The sequence below is a fragment of the Apis dorsata genome, unplaced genomic scaffold (genome assembly GCF_000469605.1).
Source record: "Apis dorsata unplaced genomic scaffold, Apis dorsata 1.3 scaffold_117, whole genome shotgun sequence".
NCBI classification, from domain to species: domain Eukaryota; kingdom Metazoa; phylum Arthropoda; class Insecta; order Hymenoptera; family Apidae; genus Apis; species Apis dorsata.
In genome coordinates, this window is record NW_006263411.1 from 37,261 (window position 1) to 63,967 (window position 26,707).

At 30.6% G+C, this 26,707-nt stretch overlaps 1 protein-coding gene across 6 annotated transcripts in view; it reads left to right on the forward strand.

The window, feature by feature from the left end:
* LOC102681549 overlaps positions 1-26,707 on the forward strand; it is a 67,893-nt gene that overhangs the window by 35,636 nt on the left and 5,550 nt on the right. For 3 of the 6 annotated variants that reach the window (XM_006612578.2, XM_031508993.1, XM_031508994.1), the window contains exons 6-12: positions 1,067-1,320; positions 3,607-3,729; positions 4,747-5,004; positions 6,514-6,693; positions 15,001-15,126; positions 20,268-20,495; positions 21,336-21,587. In XM_006612578.2, the coding sequence (XP_006612641.1) occupies positions 1,067-1,320; positions 3,607-3,729; positions 4,747-5,004; positions 6,514-6,693; positions 15,001-15,126; positions 20,268-20,495; positions 21,336-21,587 (1,421 nt within the window). The remainder of the gene's footprint in view (positions 1-1,066; positions 1,321-3,606; positions 3,730-4,746; positions 5,005-6,513; positions 6,694-15,000; positions 15,127-20,267; positions 20,496-21,335; positions 21,588-26,707) is intronic. The other 3 variants (XR_421275.2, XR_004149979.1, XM_006612579.2) reach the window with 2 other exon arrangements.

Genomic DNA, 26,707 nt, shown 5'->3' on the forward strand with positions numbered 1-26,707 from the left:
TTTTCTCGTTCTTCTCTCGTCTGTTCTTTAATCGAGCACATGTCTCCACGTCACAACGTGTCCCTTTATCGAAATTTCCTCCCCTTTTCGTCAGAAAACTGAATTACCGGGACAAGTTCGTAGCCAGGATTGTAGAGAAACCAGAAAAGTTTCAGATCGAGCAGCCGAACTTTTCAATGCTTCGACGTGCAGGAATTACCTGACGGTCCTGTAAAATATAAAAAGATCGGGTAAGTAAGGGAAATGGCTGTAATGGCAAGTAAATCTTGCTCTCGAGCAAATGTTGAATCAAACGTTGAATAAGGGACGTGGAAAGTTTCGTGTGTGTTAGAAAATGACGTTAGAAAATGATGGTGGCGATCGAAAAGGATTTATGTCCATTGATAGTTTGACATTTTATAGTTTCGTCGAGAATAGTAATATTAGATAAAATATCAAGCGATAAATCGAAGAGGATAGAAGAGGAATCTAGATATTTGAATTTATTAATTAAATTTTTACTCTTAGTTTATTACGGGTTAAATATTCGAAAGAAGTAAAACATTTGTTGGAATGAAGTAACAATAAAATTAATCATAAAATTGTAACTGTAACGTAAAATATATCTTTAACAAGTTGTGCAATTTGTTATATGTTATGCAAGAATTTATGTTATGCTAATTATATTTTGTATTTGATGAGCTTAGAAGTTTGTAACGTATCAAAAGCTCTTTCCTGGAAGATTATATGGAAAGTATCGATCAGCTATTGTATATCTATTAATTATGTAAACTTTTGAAGTTGAAGCGGTAATCAATCAGAGAATTAATTTCCACGGCCAATCGATGCATACGAAATTATTTATTGTTAAAGCATTTTCCTCATTTTTTCTGGCTTCGAACTTTTATGTCCTTTCTATATATTATAATATTTTTTTTTGTAAAATTAAATAACAACCAACCCATTAGGCGATGATAGGAAGAAAATATCTTTTTATTGTCAAAAGATATTCGACATTCTTCCTGAATCAATTTTATTTATTTTCTTCCGAAATTTATAAAAGTCTGCAATTGGTATTTTCTCTAAGATCATCGATACCAGGCCACGAATATTTGGAAGCCGATTACGAATGTGCCCCAGGATTCTATATGGTGAGCACAACAAACAGATTGTTATGCAGAAATCGTCAATGGATGGGACAACTACCAAAGTGCAAGATCAAAGCGAATTTTGAAGGTGCGTGCATCGACGCTTCCTGCGATCACGTTTGCAAAGAAATCGATGGCAGACCGATGTGTTCCTGTTACAAAGGTTTCCGGTTGGAGAATGATAAATGTATGGGTAAGTTTGCATACAATTCATACATCTTTGCTTGCAATATTATCCAAATAATAAAACAACAATTTAATTGACAAGGATTAATTTAGGTGTTGTTCGAAATTTCATCTCAATATCTATTACTTGATGAAATATTCGAATTTGATATCGATCCAATTTTCAACAAATATATTTGGGAATATTTGAAATTTTCATAATACAATATTATTAAATAATCAGTTTTAATGGAAATTATACCGATTTGATATATTCTCATAAATTGGATAACATTTTGTCACGTATTAAAGCAAACGTGCATGAAATATCTAAATATATATAAATTAGAGATTACCATGATACGTAATAAATTATTTCGAAACGTTAATCCTTTATTCTGTTAGATAGATATTAAAATGAATGCAGGAAATTTAAATGAAAAGTTATTGCACAAACATGGATGAAGTATTGAAAATATTATTTCGATTTAAATACATTTCATATGTTATGTTATTTTGTCTTATATTTTGTTTTTATAATTTTTAATTTTTTTACGATTACACGATCATTCATCAAGATTTAATAAAATTATAAAATTATCATTCGTCACGAGTATAAATATAAGAAATATATAGAATAGAAGAAATATAAAATGCAGAAACGATATCGTTTTTTCTCGGTTCTCATCAGTTGACGAGACGTCAAGACGATGAAAAAGAAATTTCTCAAGATGAAATATCGATACTCGTTGAAATATTGACAGACTCCGTTCTGCGAGGGACAAGTTCTTCCTGTCCGTATTAAAACATCAACGATTTCGTTTCAAAGATCCTTTCCCTCTTTCTTATCCCACTGCGAAACGTATCGTCGTTTTATCTCTCATAAAACTGGGGGACAGTTATAAAATTTCATTTCGTTCGTGCATTTCGAAATTAAAAGGAAGCCGGAAATTGAGACCAGTTCCTCCATTTCCATCCTCTCGTAATATCCCTTACGTTTTATCGTGAGACAGATTTTAATTTTAGAAAAGATTCATAAGTTGTTTCTGAATATTGAGTTAGTGAGGAAAGTCTCTATATATTATTTTACAAAGAAATTTATTTTAGATGAAAATTTTGAATTAAACAAAGTAGAGATGTAATGAATTATAAATGTTACAATATTTTTTTTCAAAAAATTTCAAAGATGAATTCAAAATGAAAATCCTCGTACATATTTTTATAGTTTACGAATAATTTGAAAATTGGAATATTTTATAATTTAAAATTTTATTCCCTTTCGTATTATTAAAAAATTATATTTAAAGATATTGAAAAGAATCACAAATAAAGTTTTTTTGTCGAAATTTGTTTAAATAAAGATAATTCAGGATATTCGTGATAATTGAATGCAAATGAGATTAAAGGATCGTAGGATCGGAGAACCGTGGAATAAAGAAACACAAATTCAATAAAACTTCATTAATCTAAGTTGAATGAGAAAGTGGTTTAAATCAAGCGAAAATTCGTATTAACGGTCCTTGGAAAAATTAGCTTCCAGGGGAGAGAATGTCGTTAATCTAGACGAATCGTAAAGACAGGTAATCCAAATTAGTTAAAAGTCTGGTTTAACCGACTTTGGTAAAACAAAGTTCCACTCTATTCCAGGAAGGGAATAAAAAAAATTAAAAGGATAGATTTGACCCGAATAAATTGGCGGGACAAGAAATGAAACGAGTCGAACTTTCGAGTAATTAAGTATATTTTTTTTCCTTTTTCTTTTTTACAAACGAGATTCTCTGTATTTACATATCTCTCATTAATGTTTGCCCCATTCCACGATTTCTCATTATCTCTTCTCGAATATCGCTGATGTCATTCCACACAACGTAATTTTCATCAATTTTTTAAGAAGGAATTTGAATACAATTTTTTCAAATTTGTATAAAATTTAAATGAAATTTTTTTTTTTTAATTTATTGTCCATAAAAACGATCGTTATTTTTGAATAAAAATTTTTTTCAAACCAATCATTCTTTTCGAAAATAAAATAGTATAAATTTATAAAATATCGTGTTTCCAATTTATATCGAGATATCTTATCAAAGATAATATGTTCTTTTGTAAAATTTGAATTTAACTATTCGATGTATTAAAATCATAATTAAATAGTCTCGTTGGTTATTATATTAATATTAGAGGATACTATACGTATTAAGAAATTACGTATTAAAACATTACGAAGGGATCATCGCGAGATAAATTGAGATCAAAAGCGTAGCGCTGCGTGAAATTAGCCAAATTCCAGGCATTACACGTACTCGTTAAAATTCAGATGTGAACGAATGCAAGGATAACAAGGGAGGTTGCGAACATAAATGTGTGAACATCCCGGGATCCTTTCGTTGTGAGTGCCCAAAGGGGATGAAACTAGACGAGGACAGGTTCACATGCAAGGGTGAGTTATTTGCAGAATATATATATATACACGGTATAAACCTATTATCCCTCCCCCTCTCCCTCCTTCGCTCTTCGAAAAAGCAACAAGTGTAAATCGCGAAAAAGCCTGTACACCGTAATATCGATGATTATTGGTGGAATTTCAATCGATTGTTTCTCATTTGCTTCGAAATGTTAATTAAATATTCTAAAATATTTCATTTTGTTTTTAATATTATTTTTTATCTTAATTATTTATCATTTTTCCATCGAATAAATTTATTTTGAATTATTTATCATTTATTTCAGTTTATTTTTTAAATTTATGTAATTATATGGATGGAAGGATGATGGATACGATATTTTAAAGAATATTGTGCTATGATTATCTGGTAAATTAAAAGAATTTGATGGAAGAGGTAATGTGAGGAATTATATATCGAAAAAAATATATTTATATGATGGATGAAATGGCGAAAAAAGATTAAAAAAATTATGAAAGTGAAAGATTAGATTATCTTTTTTGATAGATTATTACATCGTATTATAAACGTAGTATTGGTATTGGTAGAAAAAGATCTAAATTAATATTAAATTTCACGTGGAGAAAATCACAGCGGAAACATTAAAGGAAATATTAATATTATATCTCATATGAGGTATAACATAGAAGAAAATTTTATTGATTTTCTCTATTTTATGTCATCCAGCATCTAAAAATTATTGCTTTAATACACCAAACTACTTTAATAGATTCCAAGATATCCAATTTTAAAATCGTTTTTCTAATAACAATAATAAAAATCACTTATTAAAAAAAAAAAAAAATCAATATATTTAACTTAGTTAATCAAACTAACTAAACATCTCCAGAATAAATGTAAATAAATATAACGAGTATTCGCATTACTTTTTTTCCATTATTTTAAATTATCCAACTCAACAATCTTAACCAAGAATGAATTTATTATTATTTTCGAATTCGAACTCGACTCATCGTTAGAAAAATATAAAATTACTTCTCATTATTTCATAGATATCAATGAGTGTCTGTTGAACAACGGGCACGGGCCTTGTCAGGATACGTGTCGGAACACCATAGGCGGCTATGAATGTTCCTGCGACAGTCTACAGGACACCGTGCTGTCAGCCGACAACCACACGTGTCAGACAGCGGGTCCCTGTAGCGTCAACAACGCGGGATGCTCCCACACCTGTCTCTCCACCATGGGACGAGTATTTTGTCTCTGTCCCGATGGTTTCATCCTGGAGGACGACTGGAAAACCTGTCAAGGTAATAGAATTTGCTTACCGTTCTTTCTTTACCTTCCTCTGTTTTTTCCCTGTGAAAGAAAAATCGTGGAAAATATTGGATTACTTCTGGACGTTTTTTGAGTGATGGTTCGAGAAAGAGAGATTTTGTAGGATTTAGTATAATTTTGAACTTAGTATTGCGTAATATAGTGAATTTAATTAAAGTTTTTAAGAGGTTTTACAGTTAAGATCTATTGAGATATATGAGTTTAGTTGATGCATATTAAGATACTTATATTTAATATTGAAAATTGCAGTGATGGTTTATAATTTTTTTTGCCATGAATACCCTATTCAAATAAAGGATTTCATAATGAAAGAATAATGTATATTTTAAATAATGAAAGAATAATGTATATTTTAAAAATGGATTTAACATATATCATTTCTTTAAAAGAGATAGAATTTTGGCACAACGATAACATAAATTAAATCATATCATGAAGTAGATTTTAGTTTTTTTGTGTATTTCAATGTGTAGGTTCAAAGATTCGTGGTTTCAAACGTTTGCAAAATCGAATTGAAAGAATATCATTCTGTTCCAAGCAGAATATGTTTTAATTAGCCTCATCAGAGAAATCGAAACCGTGTCTAATATATATGTATAATGCACGGCGACATTCCATTCTTTTTTTAATTGTATTTTTTTGCCAATGCACAAAGATTTGAATCTTTAAAGAGTACGCCATCGTTAACGATATACGAGCCACTAATGGATGCTTTCTATTAATTAATAATTCGTTCTGAAAATGCTTCTTTCCTTCGTAGCCATTCATTCGAATTAATATTCCATCAATCATTTATTCTACGTAATTGATGTTCTATATTTAATAATATCTACTTACATCTATTTATTGAAATATTAAAAATTTTGCAATCTCTATTTTTAAATTCATAAACAGATATAGAATTAATATCCATGCATAATTGATGTAATTATGATTGTTTAATTTTTTTTAAATTAAAAATGCGATAGCAATAGCAATAAAATTCTTTCTTTCATTATAAATTGTTATTAAATAAAAGTTTTATCAATAAACATTTCTTATTATTGTTTCCAATAGTTTGGAAGTAAAAATATCAGCATCGAGTAAAACTCTATTTACTCAGAAGACGAAAAATTTTCTTTTCGTTATCATTATCATTCTAAAAAACAAAAATTCAAACGTTTCGCAATCATGAATGAGAAATCCTCACGTTATTTTATATCCTTTTAGCAAAAATATACGCGCTCCCCGATATTTTTCATCAACTAATTAATTCAAAAATTTAAAAAATGAATAAATGTTTCCCTATCCCATTGCGATCCCCGATAAATCCATTTTCCATATTCCATTTAGATACGAAATATCACGAAATATTATTCCTCGCACGGTCACAAAATCCTGAATAACGATATCGAAAATCAAATCTTCGGAATTAAATCGTTCGGAAACGATAAGAAGGAAAAAGGAGAGGAGAAATAAAATGCGATGCATCTCTTTTCCAGACGTGGACGAGTGCGCCCAACCAGATTTGCAAACGGAGATGTGTCGGTACGGTTGTATCAACACACCAGGATCTTATCGATGCGCCGAGCCAATGGAGTTGAAGGATCAACCGATACTGGACAGCTTGTCCATCACGTGCCTGCCGGGCTACGAAGCCACCCCCGATGGAACTTGTATCGGTAAGTGGTTTAATCCGTACGGGTGATTTAACAGGAAGTTGGATTTGCCCCGGTTAAGCCCCGCGGCGGACACTTTTCACTTTGCGAACATCCACTCCTCCCTGTAATACATTGTACCTCGGTTGCTTCGCGATTCCTGCGATTTCGAATCTCCCTTCCGAACGATTGATTTCGAATAGGGATCGATTAACAAATTAGACACCATCTTGACGATGCAAATCGGTTAAGAAGATCTTTCTCGTGGTATACGATTAATGAAATATATCAAGAGATACATTTTTTCATTATTATTACGATTTATATACGATTTATTTCGAATGTTTGGAGAATGAAATTGTAGGAAAATAATGGTATAAATGAATAATTGATCGGTATAATTTTTGTAAAAATTAAAAATGTATCTTGTTGAATCTTCCTCTTTAATCTTTAGGGACAAACTTACAGATTAAAGAATCTTTGTTTCGTAGAGAGTTTCGAACGATTTAATCATAATCAGCCAATGGTTAAAATAGAATTCGGAATTATGAATCTGTTACGTATCTATGTATCACTATGGTGTTTTCGAAACAAGGAAAGCCGGGTTCGTAACGACGATATTCTTCGGTAACCGGGATAATTGTGTTTGTCGTTCATTTCGCGGTGGAAAATTTTAGTGGAAGCAACTGATGGGTGGTACGATAACAATTCCATAGGGAGATGAGCGTCCTAACGAGATTCCGCCGCCTGGTCCTAGTCGTGCCCCATAATACCGTTCTAGACGATCCCAGTACGTAATCGAATTAACCTGCACATGGATCCACTTGGTAGGCTAGTGGGTTCTACGATGGTAATATCGGGGTCGAGATTCTGGATCATCAACTGTTGGAAAACTGTCCGATTTAATGGAAACTGGTGGCTGGTTCGATTTCCAGAAAAGATTTTTTTCCATTTATTCGTACAAATTATATTATTAAATTGATTTTATTTAATTTGGTAAAAGTATAGTAGTTATATACGATTTGGATCATCATCTTTCATTTATCGAATTATATTAAATTATATTTCGATGTAAAAATATTATATCTTAGGTTTGGATATCGTTTTCTAATTTTAAAGGAAATTTTTTAATTTTACTCTTTCAATTAAAGTATTGATCTAAAAGATTAGTTTTCTTGATCTTTATTTTTGAAAAAGTTTTGTAATGATGGTAGTTATCAGAAGAATATGAATAGTTAAATCATTTACTTTTTTTAAATCTATTTTGTTGGGTAATTGAACGTAGTTGGTCATTATTTTAGTGCAAAAGAAATTCTTTTTTCGAAGTTACTTGATTATCTTGCTACTGTTACTGTTTTCTCATTTCATGAACATATTTATTACACTATTTACGAATTTTTAACATTAAATTTTTCTTTCGATAACTCGAACGATTTCATTTTTTCAATATCTCTGCAGAAATGTTAGAAGGCCAAATAGTTCAAAATTCAGTTTACTCTTTTCGAATCTTTTTTCCATATCGTTTCTGTTTTCTATTTAATGTAAATTCTTTCTTCAATATTCCACGAGAATCGTAGAAAATCAAGGAACCAAGCATCTTCTATTTTCCTCCTCCAGATTCCTTTCCTAATTCATTGTTTTGTATTCGAAGAAAAAAAAAAAGAATTCTTTCAATATTCCATAGGAATCTAGAATGAAAGAAATTCGATTTTCTTTCTTTGAACCCTTTTTCAATTCCTCCCTATTTTCTATTCAAAACGAATTCTTTCAATATTTCAGAAAATTTGGAGAGAAGTAAATAAGAGTGAAATGAAATTCGATTTTCTCTCTTCAAATCTCCTTTTCTAATTTATGTTATATTTATTAAAACAAATCCTTTCAAAAACTAACATATAATAAATAGATAGACCAAAAATCTATAAGCTTGATGAAATTCCGTTTCTTTTCTCAAGTATCTCTTCCAATCATTCGAGCCAGATTTTGTCAAGTATTTCTCGAAGAACCGAGTAAAATATCAAGAAACCAAATGTATAACAACATTTTCCTTCTTTTCTAATTCATCTTTTCTATTTCATACGAAAAGAACACTTTCGACATTTCTCAAGAGCGAGAAAGAAAAAAGCAAGCTTCGCAAAAATTTCTTCTTTCTTTCTCCTTTCGAATCTCGTTCCTAATTTGTCGCCGTTTTATAGTTTCCATTGAGAACGAGTTCTTTTCGTGGCTCGGTGGTAACAGCCGTCGAGAGAAGTGGAATGATTTAAGGGTTCTAAAGGCGTCTCTATGTTCCTGATTACAAGGTGACAGCTCTCTCCAATTTCCCCTAGGGGATATAAAAGAAGATAAATGCGAACCGGGATGAATTAATGGAATTATGCCCGGCTCGTTATGTAATGCGCGGAGGGGTTGTTTCCGGGTGGATTGACTCGTGGAAATTAAAAAATTCGGGGTAACGATATATCGGGAAGTTTAATCGGGAATTTGAAATGAGATTTTTCAATTGGTGAAGTTGTAAATGTAATTGGCTATGATTAATTTTTTCCTTAATTATTGTGGTAAAAATGATACATGATTTTTATATTATTGGAGAAACTGTGTATAATGATATTTGATCATGTTTCTAAATTTATTAATATTATTAAGAAATTTCTCTAATAATTGTAGAATTTTTTAGAAATAATATGTTAAGAAAAATATTTTAGAATTTATGCATTACGTATATAGTGTTGTATAAATTCTAAAAACAAGAAATAATTGTATGATAATACAATAAAAATTAAAGAAATTTTATATCACAAAAATATTCATTCAAGAGAATTAAAATAAATATAATTTATGAAAGTAAGATTTGACGTTTGAAAATAATGAAAATTACAATTTAATCCATTTAAATAATGCGAGCGAAACTTTATCATTCGTAGAAAATCGAAAAATTATGGGTTTTAAAGTTTTAACAGTCTTAAACAATAAGAAACTCAGTCGTTCGACTTTTGGCAGCAATTTTGGTTTATTACTATCCAAGAACTTCCATCGATAGAGATTAATTTGAAGAACTTGTTTCGCGAATAAGTAAGGAAAAAGAATGACGAGCACCGAGGCGAAAGGAGGTCTCTTTTTCCGTTCGATCTAGAATTTCTGGCAGAGGATATCGCAAAAGTGTTTTAAAAATGCGATTGCAAGAAATTTTGAATTAGTTTCGAAGTGTTTTATCGCGAGATTTCTTATCGCAGGGAACAGTTGGTTCATTTTTTGGTAGCCTTTGATGGAACAAAGAGATTTTACTTGAGGAAAGTTAACGTTTTTTCGATCCTCCGCTAGAGAGCGGAAGTTTCGTATGTTTCTTCTTTGTCTAGTTTACTGCGAATTCGTTTCGCATTACGTCTGCTTTTTCACTTGTAATGTTCGAACGAGTGATTGCACTACTGTGGATTTCCTTCTTTTCCTTAGATAATTTTGCGAATCGATTTTCCTATTTGTTAAAATACAATTTAATTAATTTTTTAAAAATTTACAATATTCTATTTTGGAATTTATTGATTGTATGATATATATACTCTATGAATTGTGGGAATTATAACAATACATTTCGAGATATGTGTATATAATTGTATAATTGTAACATTATATTATCAATTATAAGGAAATACCATGTTATAATAATCTAAAGTGAAAATCTATTTTAACTTGTTGAATATCGAGCAATAATTTATTGTTATACGAAATAAAAAATATATTAGAATTATAAAGAGTCCATTAAACAATTTTAAGAAAAGAAATTTTCCTAAGAAAAATATAATTTATTATAATATATTAAAAACACTGTTATTTTTTCATAATTGATAAACGATTTACAAGTAAATGGAAGAGGAAACAGTTAGGAAAAAGATATTAAACAAATATTTAAAAACTTAAATGAGTAAGACATTAATAAAACAATTTACAAATTAATGTTACAATTATTAATAAGCTTATGTCTAAAATTAACAAGTGTCTGGTGACTTAGCGAGAGACTATAACCATTGTAAATATTATAATTACATAATTGTTAAGACCGGTAGTAATTTCAAGTGGACATAATTAACACGACGGAGGAAATTCATGAACAAACATGACCTTTCGCAAATTTAATTTCGAAAAAGATTCAATTAAGAATAATTTAATGAGTATACCTTAAGTTTTATTATAATTTCATTATATTATTAGAAATATTAATTATTAATTTTCGTTCATTGTTAACGAAAAGTTAAAAAAAGGTACGTTTAATATTCCAAAAATCTTTTTTATTTAAAACAATATGATTATCTCTCAAATTGTTCATTTTAAAATTATTCCGTTTTATTATATTATGGAAAAAATTGCTATTGAAAAAAGGGATACAAATCATACCACACAAATCGTTGATTGTAAGCTCGTAATTTTGGAAAAGTTTCTTCGAGTATATTATTCATATTTCATCCGGTGAACTTGTAACAAGCTCGTCTTAACTTTTCTCGATCTTGCAAAGTTTTTACGACGGCCTCGTTTCAACCGACGCGAAGAAAACAGTTATTTTGCTTTATTGTTTTCGTATTTTCATTACGCCTTGGCTAAATACTCCGAACATCGGGAAATTCATTAACTATCTCCTCGGGATTTCCATTGTTATCGTATTTTCTCCCATCTTCTTTTTCCCTTCTCCCGATTTCCGTTATCGTCCATCTGGACTTGACGTATCCTAGCCAAGTTTCACCGGAAGTCGTTATAAGTTTAGAAAATTGTTACAACAAGTAGCGTTCCGTAAAAATTTCTCTGCAAAGTACCCTTTTCACTTTTGTGGAGCATAGTGTTCGTTTTTGTAAGTATCTCATTACCGGTTAACTTTGTGCACTTTTCACAAGAGTTTGTTTTTTCTTACGTGTGTGTGTGTATCTTTTTTGTCTCTCATTTTAAATTGTAACAATGAACGCGAAGAACAACAATGTATATGCAAATATTTTCAGGGTTTCTGTACATAATTATTTATTTTTGTGTTGGAATATACAATATTAATTTTTATTTTCTTATAGAAATGTATTAAATTTTCCAATGTGTTGAATTGCAAAAATGAATTGTACGATCGAACTGATCGAACGTATCAAAATATATCTATAATTAATTTTGGTAACTAGCCAAAATATTTATCATTTATAAACACGATGAATTGTATATTTACTATGCAATAGCAAACGTATTTTATATTTGCTAAAGCAGCAACTTATAAATATGATATAATCAGCATTCTGCAATCAAACAAGACAGTGCATATTTGTGCAAATGTATTGCAGAATTATTTAATAAACTGAGATATTAGAGTAAAAAATGTTATTATAAAAGAAAAATAGAGAAAATTTCAGTAATTTACTTTTTTAGAAATGAAAATTATTTTATTATTTATCATTTTTAAATTATAATTAAAATTTATTTTCTCAATAATGAAATAATTTAAACATAATACATTATACGAATATCATTTGTTTTATTGTTGGAGATTATTTTAATAAGTTTATAATAAATATCTCGTTATTGTTGTGTATATTTCTTTTATTAACAGTTTATATAATATCTTGCCAATTAATATAATTAGCAAAAATAAAAAGAAGGAGAGATTCCAGTCAGAGAAAAAAGAAATACAAAGTAGTTTTACAAAGTAGAAGACAAAAGGTATTTCAAGAATAAAATGTTGCGTTTATATATTTATGAAACAATTTCAGACACTGATCTATTTAAAAATTGTTATTTTTATACATCGGTATCATCGTGTATATGACACATTCCGCTTTAAATTTAGATTAGTCGTTATATGATAGTTTCCAGTGATAAATGGTTGTTTGTCGTCAATGTCGAAACCACGTGTGCCAAATCAGAGAGCTCGAAGATTTACAAGCTTGATAGTGCTTATTATAATATTTCTACGCTTAGAATGTATTAGTGTGAATAATCAAAGAGAGTTTCAAAATTTAAAAAAAATTGAAAATATAATACAAGTAACTTTAATGTCATTAATAATGAAATTTTTAAAATAAAATGAATTACAAAGAACTTATGAATTTTTCAAATATTTTTTCGTAATTTCCATAAAATAACCAAAAATCTCTAAGAGAAATCGTAGAAATAGATAATTGACAATATATAGAAATCAAATGTAGAGTGAAATATTTACATAACTGTTCCAGATTTTTAAATAGTATGATCAATGGAATTATGTAATAGTAGTTGCAGCTTTATAATAGATTTTCTTCAGGCATCTGCTATACTATAACTGTTGGATCGATGTCAACCATATGTGCACACGAGGCTTATGAAGTAGCATAAAAAGCTGTCTAACTCGACTGAGAGTTCTCAGATTTGCTTCGAAACAATGAATAATACATAACGCGAAAAGTTCAACAAATCGTTGACTTGTAAACTTGCTTTGTTTCTTATCTTTTAGAATCTTTTTATGGATGAAGATTATGGTTTACCACTTGAAATTTGCATTTTGATACACTTGCTTATTTCTTCATTTTCCTCCGAAAAAAAACGAATGAATTGAGAATAATTCTTTTAAACAAAAATAATTATTTATTTTAATTTATACCCAAAGGTATAAATTTTTATCTGTTTATTCTTTCTTTCTTAAAAATATCTCTGTATTCTCCTCATTACAAAAATCACGAGAATCCCTTTATCTAATTTTACCCTTATCCTTAACACTACATTTCCATTATCATCTCTTTTCAAAACTCAATCGAAACTCAAATATTTAATTATAACAAATACATCAACGAATATTATCCAACTTCAATCATCGATTTATTCAAATCATTTATTTCTAATTCCTCTCTATATCAATCTCTCCCCCTACAATCTCCCCGCACATTTATCATTCAACGTATCACATTGAAAAATCCTCCCCGGATAAAAATTCCAAAATTGTTCCACCACGCCAGCGATTCTAAATCTTCGAGTTCCCTACTACTTCCCCTTTCCAACAAAATAAATCCAAAATAAATCCACCCCTTACATTCCCTCCACGTTCAAGAGACGTCGGGGCAAGAATGCTCGCGTAGCCAGCCATTCACAAAGGAAATCCCCCCGGCGACGAAAAATCAAGCGGGCATTGTATCGATTCGCGCGCTGAGGGGACACGTTTCGACCATTTTGTCGACCTGCGTCATTATCGCCCGCGTCCTCGTCGTCGTCGTCGTCGTCGTATCGCGAGCCACGGTGTCGTGAAAGCGGCGGAAGTCGAGCACTCTTGGCGGTCATTGAAAGCGCTCGAAGCAATCGCAATCCGGCCGACCCTTGTACGCCTATTTCGGTCAATTTAACGCCATCGGGTGGACAATTGACCGGGTCGGTGGCTGGCCAACGAAAGAACGCAGACGAACGTGTATTGTATGCGAATGAAAGGGGAGGGGAGGGTCTTCCGTCGTTTTCAAATGTAGGGAGGCGAGGGGAGGGGTGAAAGGTCAGGGCGCGTTATCATAGCATCGTGTAACATCCGCGTCGAGGAACTTGAACTTTGCGCTGATCGATAACAGCTGGTTATATCGTGGCGAAAGGGAACGCTCCCGTTAACCACGCGAGAATAATGGTGATACGGTGGTCCGCCACGTCTCTATTTTCGCGATCAATTCGAAATTGTTCATTGTACACGCATTTAATACGTATCGAAATTTAAACACGATGATTGGATCGTTATTTCGATCGTTTGTTAACGTTAAATTGGTAGAATTAATTTTTAGAAAGTGTGTTTTTAGAAATTCGGATACATCTTTTTCTTTACATTCTATGTCATTGATCAATTTCGAATTTATATTTATTGTTAGAGAATTTATTGTTAGAGAAAATGTAGGTAAATAATGTTTTGCATAATGTATTATACAAATTCAAATGTTGTTAAGTTGTAATTGTTAATGTTGTCATTTAAAAAAAGAGATACGTTCCTCTATTAAAAATAAATTCTTGTTATGTACTTAGAATAATATCATTAAAAATCAATTTAAGAAGCGCACATTCCATTAAATCGATGATTAATATCATGCAACAACAAATGATTTTCATATAATTTTTTTCCTCGAATATTTTGCAACTTTTGCTCCACTCATCTTGTAAAATTCTAGTTTATATGCTACTAGTCCTCTTTTCATTACAAAATCATTTGTAAACTCGGCACGTCACGGTCGGTTTTAAAAATTTTATAAATTACGATGGTGGAAAGGGAAAAGTGAAATATTCCGTTCGCGTAAATCCTGAGCGTTTAAATGTAACAATGTCCTGTGATTGTTTATCATGCGCCATATGTGATATTAATTCTGCGTATTTTTTGTGCAGATATCAATGAGTGTACGGTTGACAACGGTGGGTGCACAGAAGTCTGCGAAAATACGGATGGGAGTTTCTTCTGCGCCTGTGACGGTGACGAGAAAGCTCTATCGTCGGATGGCAAGTCTTGCGTGGGTGAGTTTCTCATTTTGTAAAGAATGTTTCATAATTTTAGATTGATGGAAAGTTTTTAATATACATAAATTGGTTTTTTTTCTAGCAAATATTGATTAAATAAGGGAAGAGATTATTAAAGTATCTGACTAAGATTTGATATTAATTTTTTCTTATTTTTAAAAAAAATTTTTGAAAGAAAGTATTGCCAGATTTATTTTTGAATATTTATGGTTTTATTTCACAATAAATACTCGAATATATATCTAATGTATAACGATGATATATTCATAATTCGTTTATGATTTAATATTATGAAGAAAAGGATTAATGAGCATTTTGATTATACTTTCATGTTCTTATTGATACATTAAATAGCTTGTTAAAATTGTTATCAAAAATTTCATCGTCGGGATTAGGAATCGATTATACGATAAATTTATTTGATTCAGAAATAATTCTGAAACATTTACAAATCAACAAAGAAATTTTTTCCAAGTGATTAAAAGCCTATCATATTTAAAAAAAGAAAAAACATTCGAATTAAAACGGAAAAATTTTTCAAAATTCTTCAACGAAAAAAATTCAAGAAAATTCATCTTCATCTTTGAACCTTCATTCACTAAGAAAAGAGTTAACCATTTATCGAACAAGAAACGTTTTCTTCGCCATCCATTATCGTCTCGTATCAAATCGCCCAACAATTTTGATACATCCTGTACTTGTCGTCCCTCGAAATGTTCCCTTTTCTTCGGAGAGAAGTTTCGGAACTCCTTTTCATTCGACTACTCGTCCCATCCTCGAGGATCATACATCATTCGCGCGTCTGGGAAACGCAATATGTTCCACCAAGAGGCGGGGGAAAATTTCTCGGCTATGTAATAATGCTATCATGGACACACACGTGACGAGAAACGTTTTTGCGATTAATACTTACACGGCTGAGTAATACTTCCCTTTTATCCGCGGGACAACTACAAATTCACCCGCGTTTCTTGCAGTCGGATTAATTCATGCCTCGAGGCACTTTCTCACTAGGATGGAATGAGGAAATCTGAATTGCGTGTTTATCTTTTAATAGTGTTTTTGATCTTCCAGATTTTAGTAGATACTACTTATAGAAAAGATAGTTTCTGTAAAATTAAATTTTTAAGAGTTTTGAAGTTTCTTTTTTTCTTAGCATATATTTTAAAACTTATACTTTTGTTGACTTTTTACATCTTATTTTTTTTTATATGTATTATATTTTCTTCCATTATAAATTTATTCTTATTTCAAAATTAATACGAAACGCTGTAATGTAAATTAATGAATGAGAAATTTTGTGAAATTTAAATATTTTTTAATCTTAATTCCGAATTTTTTTCGTTCATTATCGGAATTACCTTTACATAGTATGAAATATTATTTGTTGAAAATGAAAATTACCATAAAATTATCGAGTAAAAATTTCTGGAAATAATATGGAAATCTATGTGATAAAATCAATGAAAATAATAATTTTAAAATTAATTTTTAAAATTATTTGAGCATCAAAAATATAATCAAATTCTTTTGATTTCAAACATCGCTATAAATCAATTTTTGTTACAAAAAGAAATGTTTCTATGTTTCATTTCACATTATTTCTTGTCTGCATGACGAAGTTAACGTGTCTATTTTTTCCCCTCTCACTTCATTGAACCACTTATGTATCACATATCGTACATCGCTGTCGATAATTTTTTTCAAGATGATTTAGAACGTTTTCGCTCTGAGAAATTTCTAAACGATTAGTTCTTGATTTATCGAATATTTCTGCTACTGAAATTTTCTGATTTTAATTTTTATCTTCTTTTTTCTATTTATTTTATTAGTTTCATGTTGAAGTAGATTTGAATTGACTTTATATAAATTTTTTAAAGTTATAGCTACATTAATTTTTATACAAAAACATATTTTTCCAGAAGTAAACAGTAATTTATCTTAAAGCTCGATTAAACCTTATTAAAATTAAAGAAACTTCAAAGCGTTATAACTCGGGAGATATTCATTTCTAATTAATAAATGAAAGATCATTCGAGACGCGAAACTTTGCTTTTTAAAACGCATTTTCATTCGTCCTGATACGACTTTCGGTTCTTAAGATATCGTCGTGTAAAGGAAAGAATAATTTTTGGTTATTTTACTATCTGCGTCCTCGTCGCCTTACTCGGATCTCTTGCTCGCACTTCTTCTCGCTGACCTATTCCAAATTCCAGACCAATGACAGACTCGATTCCTGGAAAAACGTAGTACACGATTCTTGGAAGAATGTAGTACGTATTTCCAAGAAAAAATATAGGTCACCGAGTTGCAGACCCATTCATAATCTCTGCACGTCGCGCTATGGATACTTTAAGTCTTTATATCTCAGCAACCGATAAAGATATCGGGATGAAACAAAAAGGAGATTCAATGGTATGATTTTCTCCATCTCTCGAGTGTGTTTTAATGACAAAATTTTAAGTTTCTTCTTGCACTTTTTATATCGAAAAATCGAAGTCTCATTTGTGATTCTGTACGAATGCAGTGGTTTATTATTAAAGGCTTAAGTTTATCTAATTTCACTTCTAATTTAAATGTACAAAATGATCTTTGCATTGAGTTGTAATATAATATCTTATGGAGACGATAGAAGACAAGATTATTGCCTGTCATCGATATTTCTTTGAATTGATATTTCGGAGAAGCTAAAGTTAGTTTTTCAAATTAAATCAAAATAGTTTCCGTTTAAAAAATTATTTTGAGTCTCGATTCTTCTTCCAAATCCATCAAATTTTTTAATTCTTCATAAAGGACAAAGAATAAACTTCTCGTTATATTTTTCTCTAGCATTGTACTCGATTTTTCAAACGTAATTTTGATCGATAATAGAATGAAATTCGACAATTATCGGTTCGTCGGGAAATGTAAACCATCGTGGCGAGACGGAATAACTGTGCAAACAATCACAATCTGGGTCACTTGATTTCATATTCTCGGAGAAACTTGTAAAATATTAGCGTGCACCTTTATCCAATGCAAATTTCACGTTGGAACTTCTTGTGTCTTTCTTATTGTTTGGTAAGTTTATGAAAACGAGAAAGTAAACTCGTGGAACAAAAATTTGAACAAGTTGGAAAACGAAATCGGAATAATACGGAGAAAGTTGAAATTTCAATTTCATAAGGATAGAAATGTATTTCGAATTAACCGGTGTTGTTTCCTCTTTAGATTTTGCATATCGTATAAATGGATGGGAAGATGAAGAAATTTTATAACAACTACGATGCATCGTGGTTGTGTAAATCAATATTTAAAATAAAAACGAAGTGTCGAATTTATATTAGAATTAAATTGTGATTATTAAATCTTCTATAAATATTGTAAAATTCTAATTTATCCTTTAATAGACTAATAAATATTTATTAATTATCATAGTTTTCTTTACTGATAATTTTTTGAACAACTATATCTTCAACAATTTTTTTAATTTGCTCGCATTTAAAAATCAAATTAACTTTCACTGGAATGATTCATATCGTAGGATTATTTGTTTAGAGTGCACGTTATAGGGCTTAGATATACAGATACCAAGCAAATCGACGTTGCACTCTCTTAATCCTTCTGTTGCTAACGAGGGCTTTACTCGTCATCTATGAAGCGGTCTAAAAGCATTAACGTTGACTTAGTTCTTAGTCCGAAAGCAGATTCCAAATACCAGAATTAACCATTACTTATACGTTTAGATTTAATAACCACATATTGATACGCGTTAAATTTATTTCTATTTCATATATTATGACAATTCTGCTATTCGAAATGTAGAATGTGTAATATATAACTGTTTGATCCATACAAAGATTAGAGGAATAGGAAGCCCGTTTTTGATGATTTGATTACTGACTTGAGAACACAAATTTGATAAGAGGAATGATGTAGTCACTTCTCTCAGAATCTTGAAAATTGATACCAAAATTTAGATTAAAGTTTAATTAAATAAAGAACATTCATTTAATAATTCTAAATTTAAATAGAAAAAAAAATAAAGACGAAAATAAATTCTTGGAATCCTCTTCACAACATCCGGAATTCAATAATGTAAATCAACCAAGGGGAAAATTGCAAATGTTGTGCGAACACGAGATTGCTCCTTAATGAGTTAATCGATATCGGAATTGGCGATTGAAACCGAGGTATTGCAGATATTGCGGATCCGCAAGATTTTCCATTGTCAAGTGGATCTGTTTTACACTCGAAAATCCAGTTTTCCATTGAAACAATTGAGACAATACTAGCTTCCCCTGTGCAGAACCGTCACGGATCTGATTCTTGCAAATGTAACACCGACATGTGTCTACCCCCACCACGATCGTTATTAACATCCATAATTCGTATATTAGGGTAGTAGTCATGGGGAATAATAGGAGCAGGCACGGAGTGCAACGCTTGGGCGATGTCGCGAGATCGACATCTCGGTTACGTCCTTGCTAGACTGGATATTAACAGAAATGATGATGACAGAAATTACCTTGATTTCGGGGTAAATTCGTGGCAGGGAAAGTCTGGCTAATTGTAAATGGATTAAAGAGATTCGCAAGTTCGTATCGATGATCGGTGTTACAAGAATGGAATAGGAGTCGAATGTTTGATGAATATTCGAGAGATGTGGTGTTTATAGGTTTTTCTCTTTTTTTATTTTCAACAAATGATTCCTTTCTATATAGAAATAATATAACTTGAAGAATTTCTGGTTTACATTACATGAATGTCGTTTTACATTTTATAATTTATTTTGTAGAGATTAAAGAAAAATATTATAATAATATAATAAAAATAAGAAAGATTATAAACATTTTACTTTCTTTAAATCTAGTTCAATTAAATTATAAATTAAATCTTCAACTGAAAAGAATGTGGCATTTAATTACATTATTTTCTCGGTTATTTTTTATATTTTATAGAAAATATGATTCGTGAAATTCACTTAAAAAGACAATATATTTCAGGTATAGAGTAATATCTTTTCTTATTTCTCGTGATTTAGGTCGATTTGTCTTAGAAGACGAAGGAGGGTTAAAGATATATAAGCTCACGTTTTAAAAAAATGTTCGTTTTCTAATAACACAGCCTTAGGACAGACTTCGATTTTTCTTTTCCAGATATAAATAATGTATCCTGCCCACCATTGAATCCGGAGGGTCGAGGATATTTAATGTGTTCACGTTTAGCTACTCCAAAGCCATGGAGAGGTAGACGAAGAGTGGCCAATCGACCAGGTACCAAATGTTTCTTGAAGTGTCCCCATGGGTATCAACTTCACGGAGAATACGAATTGACTTGTAGATCGGATGGTTCGTGGGACGGCCCAAAACACGGCGAGTGTGTCAGTAAGTAACAAAATTTGTTTTATTTTATTTTTTTATTTTAAATTTGGAATTATAATTTATACGTGAAATTAACAAAAATTGATTTGTGCAGCAAATTTTATTTAAAATGACAGTTGTTAAAATTTAGGAATATTTCTAAAATTAGACTTTCTAATCTATTTTTTCACGTGAAACGCAAAGTTAGCTTAATAATTAACAATACTATATTATCAGCTTGAATAATTAAACATATTGATATGATCAAACATTTGAGTCTCCATATATATTTAGTGTTTGCATAGCATTATCGCAGTCTACGTCTTTCCACCATTCTGATTCTAATTAAACACGGGAAATTTGTTGATTTAAAGTACAAAAATTTGTACTTCATTTTAAGAAGAAATAAAAGAAATACATGTAAAATAACGAATTTATAATAAAGACTTAATTTTATTTACTTTAAATTTTATTTTATAAGAATATTATCAGGACGAGATATATGTATTAAATAATTAAAATTAAAAGTGAAACTCATTAAATAATATTATTTTAATATCATGTAAGTACACATATATTTATTTCTCCATTTGTTGTACAATCTATCTCTATCACTATCCCATTCTATTTATTATATCTTACTTCTTCTAACGTCAACATAAATAGTTTATAACTTGAATCGATTTTCCAAAATTCCATCCATCTCGAATATAAATTCTGAAAATAATTCAAAAATATTAAGAATAATTTAATCGATTCGCTATTACACGTAACTGAAATTCACGATTGATTTATATCTTGACGTCTTCTCTCAACTATAGTATCATTTTATTAACGATTTCTATCTCTTACCTTTCGTTGCAGGATACAGCAAGCCTCGTTTAGAGTGCCCTAAAGACGTGGTCGCGGAACTGCCACCAGGGAGAGACGAGGCTTTCGTGACGTTCGATCAACCCTCGACAGATCTCGATTGGTTCCGGTACGTTCGATCGAAACCCTCCTGGGGGACCAGGCTGGAGGCTAATCTAACCCCGGGTGTGCATGAGATCACGTTCTTCGCGAGACACCCGGTATCGAAGAAGCAAGCTAGCTGCGTGTTGCGCATCATTGTCAAAGGTGATTAATTAATGGCCTGTGCATGAAATTGATCCGTGAAATCTAAACTCGCCAATGATCGGTAATGATCGTTAAACCCTTCTATTAATCAATGGGGGTGGATCTTATCCTGGTCGATAAAACGGACAACGATTAATTTTCCTGGGTTTAAGGGACTGTTGAGGGTACGTATAATGATGTATTAATCTTCTTTCAAATGACATTCTGTTTCTTTTAGGTATTTCTATGAAATCGATTGATAATTCTTTTTTTTTTAAACTTATTATCGATAGTATCGATTAATTTTTATTATTAGTAAGTAGAGTAGATTTAAAGGTTTATAAATAATTTATACATATTTAATTAATCAAGATGGATATCGCATGAAAAATCATCTTGAAATAATAAGAAAGCATCCTTTTTATATGTTATTCATATGAAAACGGTTGATATGTAATAATACGAAAATATTCTTTAAAAACTATTTTTAATTAAAACAGGAAATCCCTGTATTTGACATTTGATCATTTATCGTAGATAATAATTCGTATTCATTTTACCGTCTTCATATTTAAATTTCATCGATGTTACTCACAATTTTGAGAAACTCGATACATTATCGCTTTAAATCATCCTTTAAATCGAAGAAACTCCATTTCCTCGAACTCATTTCCAAAACATTCAAAAACCTTCCCTTCCTCTTTTTCCATTCCCCTTTTAATTAACCCTTCCTTCACCTCCCCCTTCTATTTCCACACCATAGCAAAACGAAATCCTTTAAATTGAACGAAGGAACTCACCCCGCCAAGGAAAAATTCCGAAACGACGATTCGAGATGTGGGTCGACGTCAGACCTCTCCTCTAGAAGTGGAAGAAGGTTTCGCGTGTTCCTGACTGAAAACCTATTACTGGAATAGCCGTGAGCCCATTCACCCCGCATTTTCTCCCGACTTAATGCGTCATTACGTGTTTTCGCGTCGAGCGTGTCGCTTAAAAAGCTTCCGGTGGCGGTGGCCATTAACACGATCATCCAACGAAAGTTAGATTCTAAGATGCGCGGGAATGCGGTACGCCCTTTCATTAAAATGACTCTTAAAGCGCGGCATTCGATTGTCTCGACTTACCAATGGAAGAATGAAAACTATAGTCTGTGTTCAACGGGAGGAATAATAGAATGCATTTGATCGATCGTGCACGAACAGAACTATAGAATTTTAACGATTAAAGTTAAAAATAAAGTTTTTTAATTGGAATTCTTTTGGATAATTTATTATTCAAAGGATAATCGCAATTAAAATGATAAAATAAATATTATCCAATTATTATAAATACAATATATATTTAAAATGATTTTATTCAAAATTTTAATTAATTTTTCAGCTCAACTCTGACCACGCATGTTTTGCCAGATATTTCCACTTGATGCATAGATGCTTTATACCTGACAATATTAATTTATATTAATTCAATAATCGTGATCGTATTACGACAAAATTGTGGATAATATAAAAATATAAAATTACTTGTCGCATTTGACAAAAGACTAACTAACTAACGTGCCAGTACAGTGCAGATTAGAAATAACGTTATAGTTTACATTACATAACACCATCAAACAGATTAACAAGTATGAGAAAAGTGTGTTACACGTACAGTGGCTCTAAAGATACGAAACAACATTAAAAGGAAATATCGTTTGTCTCATTTCCTTGAACATGGTACATCTCCTCTAAGTTTGGAGCAACCATTCCATGAAAATCTGCACGCAAAGAAGGAACGTTTCTTCTTCTTGCTTAGTCTGGACGAAATCTCAGACGGTTTAATTAAATGCGTTTCCGGGATAGGGTTCGCCGCAATGGTGTATAATCTAGGGATCGTTGGCCCACGAATTAGATTATTCGATGAATCCCCCTCCGAGTGAACGCTCGACTGATTCTTCCTGGAAACCGCTGAATCCCCTAGCGAGAGTATGCTCCCTTACAACGTTGTTTTTCCCTTGGATCGCGGGCTTTTCGGATTAATGAATATCGAGCAGATATGTAGACGTTTCAGGTAACGTTTTCCGCGTGAATGGATAGGAGAAATGGGGCAACAAATTGGGATGCTGTCGAGCGAGCTATGTTGATTGGAATAATTAGGAGGGCGGTTTGAATGAGGGAGCAAGTGTTTGAGTGATTCGCGTGTAGGAATAGATGAGTATTATAGGTGTATACGCGTTGAGCTTCTTTTGATTCCATTTTGGTAAGTATTTTTCGTCTTTAACGTTATACGTAGAATTTCTTTTTTTTTTTTTTTATTTTTTAGATCTTTTAAACGAGGAATGATTTATACAAAGTTTGAACGATGATGATGATGATGAAGTGAAAGATTATTTAGATGAAAAACTTGGATGAAAGAGATTTTATATTCTGCGAGGTTGATTAATTTCATAGAATTTATTTAAAATTATCTTTCTAATTTTTTAATCCGTGTTATTTATTTATTATTTAATAATAATGATATTTGAGACTTCATTTTATTTATTTCAAAATTATTCATGCTTTACAAAGCAAAAGATATGGAAAACAAACATTTTTCTATCAAACACAATATTTGATAGCTATTATTCTATCCTTCTCTCCAAATTCTTTTCAATCAGTTGTTCTAAATAAATTTGGAACGATACGTACTTCAATCAAAATTATGTCACCATCGTTTATCATCATTGTCGCGTTTTTAATTAGCAAAGTGTAATTAATAAAACCGAGTCGTCGAATTACACGATTAATAATTTTCAAACATTTCGCGTCGACAAAACTCTCTCGTTTGCTCTCTATCCGTACCAGTTGTAATTTCACCCTTCATTTAACTTTTTCCCTTCTTTCCATTTTTCCTTCGTTGAAATGAAAATGTTTTTGCGTTAAAACGACGTACTTCGCAACGTTGGTAATTAAAAATGGAATTGACTGGGTTTAAAGGGAGAAACGGGATTAAATTGCCGCTTAATCTACATTACTCACAATGATCTGAAAGATGTTTAAAAAATCTATGTAAAATCGTACGTAAAAGATCATCTTTTTGTTTTTCACGTCGACGTTAACGAGCTTCAAATTTAATTTAATGCATGCGAGCGAACGTAATCGTATTTTGTCTTATTAACTGGAAATTAATATCATTTCGAGGCAAACAAGACGTGGAACGTGATCGTTTAATTGCTTTCTCAATATAGACTAACGTTCGTATTGTGCTTGTTTTTATTAAAACAAATTAATTTGATTGAATTGAAATTATTGCCACGATGTCGTGTGTAAATTATGTATTACGTGTAAATATTCGATGAATGAATTTGATTAATCTTTAAAAATTTATTTAATTACGAATTTATGAAACATTATAATATTTAAGTTAAGTTGTTAAAACAATAATTACTTCTTCATTTTTAATCTTCAAATAAATTATCGATTGAAATAAAATTAAATTTTTAAAACAATAATTACAATGATTCGAATAATTGATCGTATATCAAATTATTTTTATTTTTATTAAACAAACTAAATTTATTATTAAATAAAAATAATATTTTTTTGATTTTCGAGATTATTTTCTAATATTTATTTCAATAAAAAATACTTCATATAACATGATTTTTCTCTATAAAAATAATTTCGTTTAAAATATAAATACGATCAATTTTCTCAATCATTGCAGACATTTTTCTTTTTTAATTGTTAATTAACTGCGAATGAAAAAAGAATTGTAGAGTATACAATAATCATTTTTTCACGTTTTATTTGTCAATCAGCTGCAGATGAAAAAAGAATTCAATTACAGAAACGATAATTGTTTATCTATTTTTCATTTATTTCTCGTTATTCATAGATTAAAAAAATTATAGCCATCATCTCTTTTGTGAAACGTTTCAAAAAGTTATTCGTTTCTTTAATCTTAATATTTAAATTTCTTCGCTATATCTATATGAAAAGCATCGTACATGGAATAAAAAAAAAAACGATTTACTGTATAACGATGATCATGCAAGCAAACCGTTATTCTTTTCTTATCACGAAAAAGGAAGGTAAATAAAAAAGAATGAAATATAATAGTCTATCTAACCCGGAATGAAGTTGCTATAAATGCAAAAATCCATAGTTACGTGGAAGATATGCAACGAATATATTTTACTGCATGTGTTTTATATCACAAGGATTAGATTTTTGCGAAAGCACGCATATTTTATAACATAACTTCATGATTAGGCGTGGATAAGAAAAAAACGAAAAATGAAGAAGTCGTTCATTTTCGAAAAAATTCAAGTATTGTAAAATTGTTTTTAAAAAAAAATTTTCTCGAGAATAATTGGACTCGAGAAACTACCTCTTTAGATTTCCATTTAGATAGCATTTCTAATATTTTTTACATTTCTTATTAATATTCCTGAAAATAATAACAGTCCATTAATAACAATGATACAAAATGATAATTTCCTTAACAGATAATCTTTCATAATTTTTTCTAATTTCTTTAATCCATATTTTATTCCTTAAAACGTACACTAGCATATATTGTAAAAAAAAAGTGGTACCTCGATTATTTTCTATATTTTTCGTTATATTATCGCAACTATCAGAATTCTTTGTCAGAATATTTTGTAAAAGTCATTGATCAACCATACCACACTTAAGCGTTAATAAGCTCTCTTATTCACCAATATTCGAATATCGAATCGATTAAATCTCTCGGTAACTACACACATCTAATTCGCATCCAATCGTCATATTATCCATCGTATATAACGCAAGATTAATTCAGCGCATGACAACGTGAATTGCTATAATTCATGCAACATTAACGATTCGCTTTCTAAAGCAATTAAACGCGTTAATATTACAGGTGATCTTTCCGCAAACTGTGCTTGTTTCCTCTCACCGTGCAACAGTTTATTCCGGTTTGGCGTAAATTGAACGTAAAATATAATTTGCGAAATATTTCGCATACCATTATACGCACGAATGTTCGCGTAATGGAATTATTTCATTTTTGCGTATTATGCCTTTAGGGTGGATGATATAATGGTAATTCCAAGAGTCATAGATTTTGATCAAAGAAATATCTAATTTTTCATTTATATATGTTTCATTCAGTAAAAATTTTTTTTTTTTTTT